At 51.4% G+C, this 10,233-nt stretch overlaps 1 protein-coding gene across 1 annotated transcript in view; it reads right to left on the bottom strand.

Annotated features, from left to right (window-relative positions):
* Nucleotides 1-6,397, bottom strand: part of EPB41L3 (erythrocyte membrane protein band 4.1-like 3) — a gene marked incomplete at both ends in the record, with an annotated part of 18,210 nt that extends 11,813 nt beyond the window's left edge. The window contains 4 exons of the mRNA XM_008941317.1: nucleotides 257-475; nucleotides 1,356-1,431; nucleotides 3,986-4,028; nucleotides 6,293-6,397. Of these exons, the coding sequence (XP_008939565.1) occupies nucleotides 257-475; nucleotides 1,356-1,431; nucleotides 3,986-4,028; nucleotides 6,293-6,397 (443 nt within the window). The remainder of the gene's footprint in view (nucleotides 1-256; nucleotides 476-1,355; nucleotides 1,432-3,985; nucleotides 4,029-6,292) is intronic.
* Nucleotides 6,398-10,233: the final 3,836 nt, after the last annotated feature.

Raw genomic sequence — 10,233 nt, 5'->3', positions numbered from 1 at the left:
GTGTAGTGGGTGAGTCCCCACCCCTGGAGGTGTTTCCAAGCTGTGGAGATGTGGGGTGAGGGACAGGGGGCAGTGGGGACCTGGCAGGGCTGGGTCACAGCTGGACTCAACCTCAAAGATCTCTTCCAACCCCAACATCTCCCCGGCAAGGAGTCCTGCCTGAGGAACACCCTCCTGAAGGACACTGCAGCAGACCTCCCACATCCTGCTGCCCTGGGACAACCCCTGCAGGCCAAGGTGAGTCCCCCCAGCCTACCTGTGGCTCTTGTGCAGCTCGATGACCTTCTCCTCCAGCTCCTTGGTGTGGTTGGGGGCGAAGCGGAACTCGCTGACGTAGTCGCCGCCGCACTCCTCGGGGTCGTAGTCCCCCAGCTCTGACTGCACCGTGTAGGAGCCCAGCAGGGCCAGGGTGACAAAGGAGCAGGGCAGCCTCCCCGACACGATGTCATCCCTCAGCTGCAAGCAGAGGTAGTACCTGCAAGGAGAAGGTTCTCCCTCGAGGAGATGTTCTAACCCCTCCCAGGAGCGTCCCCCGAGCGCCGGCGAGAGGCCTCGGAGCCTCTGCTCGTCTCCAGGCAGCTCTCAAGCTCAGGTGTTAATGAGGATGACACTCAATTTGAACAAAAAACAACCCATCTTTGCTTGGCTTATGGGTAGCAAGGTCTAATTTATCTTTAGAAAGCAGCACAGAGATCTCTTCATCAAACAGGTTGTTGCTTTAGTGACCTCGATGGAGAATTCCCCACTAAACACCCCCATGGTTCCTACCTTGAAGCACTCAGATAAATAGCTGGCTGGTAATGCTGCTCTTTAAGGTGAAAAAAGAACTAAAACCCCCCAAATGCTGCTCATTAAAGGGCAGCTGAACTCCAAGCTGCTCAAAAAAACAGTTTAGTGAGCTGCTGAGCTCTCCCAAACATGCATTTGAAGAGGAAATGGTGTTAAACCCAGAGGGATGAGCAGTGGAAAGGAGAAGAGGAGTGGAGAGTGTTGGCTTGGTGGTGAAGGCACCAAGTTCCAAGTGGAGATGTGAGGGTGGGCAGGAGAACAAAGCAATCCTTGCTTTTGGAAGACCTCCGTGGACCTTGTTACCCCTGGCAAAAATGGGCATCTCAGTGAAAATCAGAAACCAACTCTGAGGAATATTGGGAAAAATAGAGAGGAAAATTTGTGTTCTAGGGGGAAGTTCTAAAAAATAAGACATTGTTCATGGTGCATGTTTTCTACCACCTCAGAAAGGGGAAGGGAGCCCAGGGGAACACAAAACCTTCCTCTGCTGGGACAACTGGAGTCTAAGTGCTACCACCAGCAGCTCTGAAGCCCCTTCTGGAAAAGTTCTTTAACCCTTTGGACACCTGGTGATATCTTCTGAGAGCTGGGCAGGGTCTGGAGGGTAGAACTTCACATTGAATGCAAACTGCCAGGCACCACCTGCAAGAGAAGAGGGGATTGAAAGGACTCTGTCAGGGCAAGCCCAGATGCTCACAGACTTCAAAACACCCCAGCCAAGCAGCTTGGAAGGAGAGGATTTAGGGTCTCAGCAACGTAGGAGGTCAATAGAAAAGCTCTTCATTAAAAAAAAGGGGCAAGTCCATGTCTTGGAGGCAAAGACAAAGCACCAAACCCCACCCCACAGTGTTGTTACCAGCCCCACGTGGTTCTGCAGCAACACTGAGGGCTCTGCTGTGGGAGAAAGGAACCAAAGCCAAGGCAAGGACACTTCTGTTTCCCAAAAAACACTGATATCCAAGTCCAGGTCTAACTAGAAATGGATAGAACTCTCCTGAGAAGTCCATACTGGCTGTGTCATGAGGAAACAAACACTCCTGAGCACTTCACCAGTGACAGGAGAAGAGGGAAACACCCTCAAGTTGCCCCAGGGGAGACTGAGGTTGGCCCTGAGGAACAATTTCTTCCCCTAAAAAAAGGGTTGTTGAGCCCTGTGCCAGGCTGCCCAGGGCAGTGGTGGAGTCCCCACCCCTGGAGGGGTTTCCAAGCTGTGGAGATGTGGGGTGAGGGACACGGGGCAGTGGGGACCTGGCAGTACTGGGGGAATGGTTGGATCTGATGATCTCAAAGGCCTTTTCAAACAATTCTATGATACCTCTTTATAAATGTGAGAGGGTAGGAGCTTCCCACGGCCTGCAACTCAGGGGCACCTTGTGCCTAGGCACCTCCTGAAGAGGAAGGGGTCTGAAGATGTCTCTGGTGCACTGGAAACTCTGTGTGACTCCTGATGGGGTGTTTGGGAGCATTTATTGAGAGATGACCAAGAGATGTCATCCTGTGCAAAGCCCCATCCACCCTGGTCACCCACACACTGGGAAAAAACAGGCTCAGTGTGGAAGACTTTTGATATTTACCACCAGGACCTTCAGCTTTTGGTGAAACTTCTGGGCTCCTTGATTTCTGGGCTCCTTGATTTCTGGGCTCCTTGATTTTAGGAACTCTTCCACTCTCTTGGGCCATAAGAGCTGGTGGAAGGAAGATCTGGCTGGCAGTGAGGATGGGGCACAGCCCCACAGGGAGTGGGTCAGCCCCAAGGTGGGGATAGAGCCTGTGGTGACACCTGGAGCCACGAGAGAGGGAATGGGCCATGGACCCAAAATCTGCTCCTCTGGCCCACAGAGACCACATCAAACCCATGGTACAACTTCTCCTACAGCAGGGGTGGTGAAATCCAGAGTGTGAGGCCTTCACCCCTCACAGGGCTTCAGTTAAAGCCTAACCAGGGGCCACACACATGGTGACAGCCTCTCCTCCCCACAGCCATCCTCCTCCAGGCTCCTGGGGTGAACCCTCCAGAGCAAGCACATCACCCCTGGGAGATTCTACAGAGGGAACTGCCCCCCACATCCAGTCCAGGATGAGGCTCTTCTGCCCTGGTTCATCTCTTGCTGGCACCACCTTTCATTGTCTGCCTCACACAGCTCAGGGACATGAGAAATCCATTTCAAAGCAGTGGTGTGGAGCTGAGCTCCTGCACTTGCACTGACCACCAGCACAACCTGACTCACTGAGGTCTACAGCAGCTTCTTTTCCAGGTCCACCTTCTCAGGAGAGAGGTTTTCAGCACTTTTTACTGCAAACCACTGATTTTTAAGGAAAAGAATACTGGTGGGAAGCTGTGGTTGCTCAGAGGAAGTGGGGAAGTTTTCCAGCCAGGGGTTTGAGCAGCTCTTTGGATCTTGGAGAGGGGAGGGATTCATCTGCCCAACAAAGGTGAGCCCCCAGATCTATCTGCTTGTGAAAGCACAAGGGCCAGGAGAGACTACAAAACATGCAAAGAAAAACTCCTGAGGTTTTCCTGCCCAAACAGACAAACTTTTCATCAGTTTAAAAAACCCAAAGAGGTCCAAATTTGGCAGCCTGGATCAGATGGTTGTGCAGGCTGCAAAACTGTGAAGCTAAATTTAACAGCTGGGCTTTGTAAAATATTCATGTGAAGCAGAAAATTGCCCAAATCTCTGTGAACTGAAGGGGCATTTTGGGAGCAAAGTTCAAGCTTTTGAAACGCAGGAAGGGAAGATATTTGGGAAGATATTTGGGAAGATATTTGGGAAGATATTTTGGAAGATATTTTGGAAGATATTTTAGGCAGTTTTCTCTCTGCCTCAGTGGAGTGATTCAGTCTGGGCCACGAGCAGTGCTCCAGGGTAGGAGATGAACACCAGCAACATCAAGCAGCCATCAACACACGTGGCCTGGCCCCTGAGGTGACGTTGTTTAATGTCAAATTTGGGGTTTTTTTGCATCTCTGCAAATGTCAAGTTGTTTTCAGCTCCTGTGTTCCGAGCCTCAGCGCTCGTTATGGGGTGAAACCCCTCAGAGCTGCTCAGTGCCACCAGGCCCCCACACTGTCACAGGCACTGGCAGCAGTTTAGGGGAAGAGACTTTTTTTCCAGCAGGTTTTTGAGGTGTCATACAGCAGAGTGAAAGTTCCTCCCCCTCCCTGAAATAAACACAGCAAGGATAACAGACTTACTTCGGATCTGCTTCTTGATTTCCTTGGCAGGGTCCAACCAATTCTGCAAAGATAAAGGGTTCCTTTTTTTTTCAATTTGAATGAGAAAACACAAGAGATATTGTTTTGAAAGCAGAGCTCTGAGTCAGGGTGAAGGTCTGGCACCCCCTTTCTCCTCAGAGCAGCAGCAGGCAGGGATGAGACCAACTTCCAAGCTGTGGCCCTGGGTAGAAGTAGGATTTTTAGGAACCTTCCCAGACCCTGAGGAGCTGAATGGTTTGAAAGAAACCCCAGGAAACTAGGAATTATCAAAATAAATCCACAGCCATCTTATTCCAGAGTATCTTTGGGGAAGATTAAATTCTGCTGTGAGCACGAGGGGGGCAGAGGGAGAGTGGGGGGGACCACACTGGGCTGCCCCATCCATGCTGGAGGAGGTGAGGAACCATCTCAGCGACCTGGGGAGGTCAAGGAGCAGATGGAATTGCTGTGGGAGAGGGGTGCAAGCAGCCTGGGGTCCCTCTGTGCTGCTGCTGCCTCCTCCTCTAACAGAATCAATATTTAAAAGGGGGTCACACAGCCCAGAACAAAAAGTTCCCCCCTCCAGTGAAGTTCCACCTTCTCCAAAGAAACACAAAAACACCAGGGGAAAAGAGAAACACCAAACCCAGCAAATCACAACAACCTCCCCCAGCCAAAACAACCACTTTGCAGCTGTCCAAACCCAGCCTGGGGTGGAAAACAGGAGCCTGAAGAGCTCCAGGGAGCGAGGAGTTAAAAGCTGCAGCAGGATTCCTTGTTTTCAAAGAGCAGGTGGGAGGTGGGCACAAATATTGCCTGGCTGGAAGCTCTGAGGAGGGAGGCAAATTGCTAAGTGCTTTGCCACTAAAACCATGCCTGTTCCTGGGCAGTGGATGGGGTGGCAGGTGGTTCTTCTTTTAGCTGCTTAGCTGGGTGATGAATAAACGTTCCAGGGTTTCTAAACCATCTGTTAGGCCTGAGTCCATTCCTCTCTTTCCAGTGCAGGAAAGCACAGCAGTCTGGAAAGGAGCTTAAACATCTGCCCAACTTCCACCACAACTCAGAACTGAGCAGATGGGGAAGGGTTATCTCCCACCAAGGGTCTGCTGAAGTCATTTTCTGACTCAGAAAAACACTCCTCACCTTGCCAAGGCTGTAAAGAAAGGGGAAAAGGGAGGCAGAGAGACTGGATTCCTTCATCTCAGCTCCCTGACACAAAGGGAAGAGAGAGTAGAAAATCCAGCTGTTGTCCTCACAAGCCATGAACAGCTCCAGCTCCATCAGAGACCTTTCAGGGCGTGCAGAGAACACTCATCTTCTCCTGGGGAGCTCTGCAGGGCTACTGCACAGCTTCCTCAGGAGTCCCCTTGCTGGTTTCTCTCAAAATATTTACCTTAAAAATGCCAAAATCACACAGCACACTTTAAACTCTCCTTGGATGTCCTCCCTTTTTCATCACAACGTGTCCAAGGCAGTGGATCTACCTCACCTGCACATCAGATCATCTTGGACACTGCTAACAGCAGCTTGTTTAATGCTGAAGTTGAGATGAAGACAAGCAGAAGGTGATTCACTCTCCACCAACTGCCTCTGAGGACCAAGGTCTTTGGCTGCATCAACAACAACCCCAGAATCATGGAATGGGTTGGGTGGGAAGGGACCTTTGGAGGTCACCCAGTCCAACCCCCTGCAGGGAGCAGGGACATCCCCAGCTAGAGCAGGGTGCTCAGAGTTGTGTCCAACCTCCCCTGGGATGGTTCCAGGGATGGGGCAGCGACCACCTCTCTGGGCAGCCTGGGACAGCATCTCACCACCCTCAGTGTCCAAAATTTCTCCCTTCTCTCTAGTCTAAATCTCCTTCTTTTAGTTTCCAACCAGCCCCCCTTGTCCTGTCCCAACAGTTCCTGCTCAAAAGCCCCTCCCCAGCTTTCTTCTAGGTCCCTTAATGCTACCAAGTCAAGACTTAAAGCCTTGTTTTATCCCAACCACAGCATTACTAACCCATATTTCACCACCCACCAACACAAACCTGCCCTTCAGCTCTGGCAGCAGTGAAACAACCCCCCCAAGGAAGAGAAGCAGCCACATGATTCCCTTCCCCCACACCATCAACACAGAGGGAAGCCAGGGAACCACAGGGGATCATCTCCACAAGAAGAGTCACCCCAAAAAAACTCTCTACACAGCTTTGGAACTTGGCAAGGAAGGGAAACCCAACTTGTGGGCTGCCTGTGAGAGTCCAGGGGTGCCCCTGGGAGCTCTGGTGTCCCCCTGCCAAACCCCAGGCCTGGTTTTGGGGGGGGTTACCTTTTGGTTTTCTGTGTCTCTGTAGGTCAGCCCAAAGTAGTCCTTCTCCAGGAGGTTGAGGTGCTCACACACTTTGTCAAACAGCACTTGACCCCTGGAACGTTTCTGTGGGGAATGAGCAGGAAAAAAACCCCATCACATGTGCAGAAAAAAGTCACAGAAGCATTAAATTGACACTTTTTTTTTCCTGTTTAATCCTCAAATCAATAACCCTGGAATAATGTAATTCAACTCATCCATCTTTCAAACCTGTTGACCTGGAGCTTCTTCAGAATCTGCTGAATGGGGCAAATCTACCTGTTATTGAAGTTGTCTTCTTGCAGAGGTGAAAATAAGTCAATCCATGCCCTGCCTCAAGTTTCATTGAGAAGATCTCTTCTGTCCTTCAGAGAGTGCAACTCAAGCACACCCCAAGGTTGTATCTCCACAAAGCAGAGAGAATTATTCCTGATCAGGGACTGCCAGAGCTGTGACTGGAGGAGAAACCAAGTGTGGAGATTCTTCCTGCTTTGGTAACTACACGGCCTGATTCCAGGATCCATTTTTGTCCAAGGTACAGGGACAAGCCCTAACAGCAGCCACTGACACCCTGGGAAGAGCCCAGTGTCTCATGAGGAATGCAGCTGGGCAAGAAAAGCAGCTTTGCAGTGTCCCACTAACCTTCTTTACTGCTAACATGTGCCATGAGAAGGTCTCTCACTGCCAACAGCCAGAGCCCTCAGCAGAAGTTTCATGGGACCTCTTGGACTGGGCAGTGAACACTCAGGTCACCTGAGCTCTCAGTGTTCTTTGTGACACTCAGGAAAAGTCTCCAAAACACCCAATCCAGACAGACAAAACCTCTTTGACAGAATTGTTCTGGTTGGAAAAGACCTTTAAGGTCATTGAGTCCAACCCTTCCCCCAGCACTGCCAGGTCCCCACTGCCCCGTGCCCCCTCACCCCACATCTCCACAGCTTGGAAACCCCTCCAGGGGTGGGGACTCCACCACTGCCCTGGGCAGCCTGGAAAAGCCTTTTGGAGAAGACTTTTTTCCTCATGTCCAACTTAAACCTCTCCTGGGGCAACTTGAGGCTGTTCCCTCTTCTCCTGTCCCTTGGGAGCAGAGCCCGACCCCTCCCTGGCTCCAGGCTCCTGTCAGGAGCTGTGCAGAGCCAGAAGGTCTCCCCTGAGCCTCCTTTGCTCCAGGCTCAGCACCCCCAGCTCCCTCAGCTGCTCCTCCCCACACTTGTGTTCCAACATTATGACAAACAAGTCACAATTATTTGGGTCACTGTTTCACCCCTGTCTGCTTTTCCAAGCTGAAGGGAAAAAAAACCTCCCCACTTTACTTCCAACCCGTGCACACATGAATATTTCAGGGGATGCCACTGCTGCATTTCCTCTGCAGCATCCACATCACTTGGAGGGGGCTGGAGATGCTCCACACAGGAGGGGGATATTCCCCAATCCCAGCTGATCGTGGAGACAATGCTGTGCCAACAAATCTGTGGAGCCCAACACCAGCCTCAAACTGTGTTAGAACTGGTGAGCAAGCCAAGAGAAAACTGAAATAAAAGAACAAACAGAGGGTTGGTGCCCAACACCCTCTAAAAACACAGAATCCAAGGGTGGTTGGGTTGGAAGGGACCTTTAAAGGTCACCTAGTCCACCCTCCTGCCCTGAGATCTTCACCTAGAGCAGGCTGCTCAGAGCCCTGTCCCATCTGAGGTGATCTCCAGAGGTCCCTTCCCACCCTGACGATGGTGGGGCTCTCTGAAGGAGTCCCACAGGCCAACAGCTACAACAGGATCCATCCTGGCCACTGACAACCAACGTGTCCACCCCAAAGTATCTCCAAGGTCAGTGAGGTGAAGCAGTCCCTGAGCACAGCAAGGGAAATGCCACAGCTGGGGATGTGAAAGGGGAAGAGTTTGCACATCATTTTCTACACACAAAACCACCTTCTCCCCCTGGAGGGTTGTCCCAGGCTGCCCAGGGCAGTGGTGGAGTCCCCACCCCTGGAGGAGTTTCCAAGCTGTGGAGATGTGGGGTGAGGGACACAGGTTAGCAGTGGGGACCTGGCAGTGCTGGGGGGTGGTTGGATTCCAGCTTTAAGGTCTTTTCCAGCTGAAATGTTGTGATTCTATGAATTTAGGCCCCTCTGTCTTCTGCTGAGATGGTTGAACCTGGCCCTGGCAGATCCAGAAGCACCAACACCTCCCAAAGCTGAGCGTGGTGAGAACCACGTTCATCACACAGAACATTTTAAAGCAAATCACTTCTGCCCCAAATAAAACCTTCCCTGAAGTCACAATGTTGGACATCAGAGGTATGGAGGGTGACAAAGCAAACACCAAATGTCCTGCTGCCCTCTCCCACACACACAGACCAACTGGGAAAGAGTTTAAAGATGAAAAGAAATTAACTCCTCTGGACTTGTTACTCCAACTGTCTTCATGGAATCACGGAGGTTGGAAAAGATCATCAAGATCATCAAGTTCAGCCATCAACCCAACACTACCATGACCCCTAAACCCTGTTCCAAAGTGCCACGACGTGTTCCTGAAGGAGAAATCTTGGGTTGGGCACATCCAGAGGATTGTAAGTGAGTGTTGGTGAGGAGACACACATCCCTTGGATGGACACAACACTCCTACCTTCACCACCACCTTTAGGAGACACTGCCCACAACCTTTCTGCCAGCCTTTCAGGTGGCCAAAGCCAGCCAGGCACTGAAAAGGTTCAAACATCTTCATCTTTTTGGTCCAGAAAGGGAATCCCTGTTTCATCTTTTCTCTCTTTCAAGGGGAAACTCCACTTGGAAACATCCCAGGTCACAGCTCCAGACACAACCCATGGGATGAAGAATTTAGGCAAATGTGGGGAGAACCCCAACAATTCACCACACGTGGGGGGGACTAAGAATTTCAGAGAGATTTAGCTGAATCAAAGCTGTGTTAAAAAAGCCTCTTTTTTTCCCCAATATGAGTATTTCTCAGAGAAATGCTTCTCCTGAAAGCTCCACCCCAACACACAAGCTCTCCAGATGTTCTTTCTTCACTGACTGACTTCTGGGTGAACCTACACACCCCCCCCTGCACAGGACTAACATATTCCAACCAAACCTGCAATAATATTTGGCTAATATTTTGCTTTTTAACTAAAATCTGTCCCCCACACTGCTTAGCAGATCTCCAGGAAGGCCACGGGAGAAACCTGGGAGCAGAGCAGAAGGTGCCACCCAGCAACAACTGAACATTTTGGGTTCCCCCCCCACCCCTGTGGCAGCATTATCATTTGTCAGCTCAGGGATATTCCTTGTGATCATGAAATTTAGGACTGCCCTGATGAAATAACCTCTTCTGGCACTGAGTTATTTAAGAGCAGCACTGAGACAAACACCCCAAGCAGGGACCTGCTGCTGACCATGTGGGAGATGACACAGATTTCCCCAGGGCAACCTCCCTTAATGCCCTTTGAGCCTGCAATCCTAAAGAGCCAGCACTAATCTAAACCAGCCCAGGGGACTGGCTAAATCCCAGTAAGAAGATTGGTGACCCAGCCCCAGCTCTGGCGTGGGACCAAAGGAGGGGCTGTGCCCCCTGCCCCCAGCTGCAGGGCTCGGGCCACCAGGGCAGTGAAAAAGGCACCTGAGAGGTCCCAGAGATCTCCCAGCAGGACCTTCTAGGGGTACACAACACAGGAGAAGTCCTGCTGTGGAAATGGGGATGTGGGGGCAGCCCCCCAACACTGCTCTGAGGGGAAGGGGAGACCATGGGGGACAGGACTTCTCAAAGCTCAGGGATTAGTCTCACACGTGGTCCTTCACTCCAAGAAGGACCCTGAGGGGCTGGAGTGTGGCCAGAGAAGGGCAACGGAGCTGCTGGGGAAGGGTCTAGAGGCCAAGTGTGGGGAGGGGCAGCTGAGGGAGCTGGGGGTGCTGAGCCTGGAGCAAAGGA

This window comes from Merops nubicus, unplaced genomic scaffold (genome assembly GCF_000691845.1).
Source record: "Merops nubicus isolate BGI_N331 unplaced genomic scaffold, ASM69184v1 scaffold15395, whole genome shotgun sequence".
Taxonomy (NCBI): Eukaryota; Metazoa; Chordata; class Aves; order Coraciiformes; family Meropidae; genus Merops; species Merops nubicus.
The sequence above is the reverse complement of the archived record's forward strand: the minus strand, read 5'-3'. Positions and strand labels throughout refer to the sequence as shown.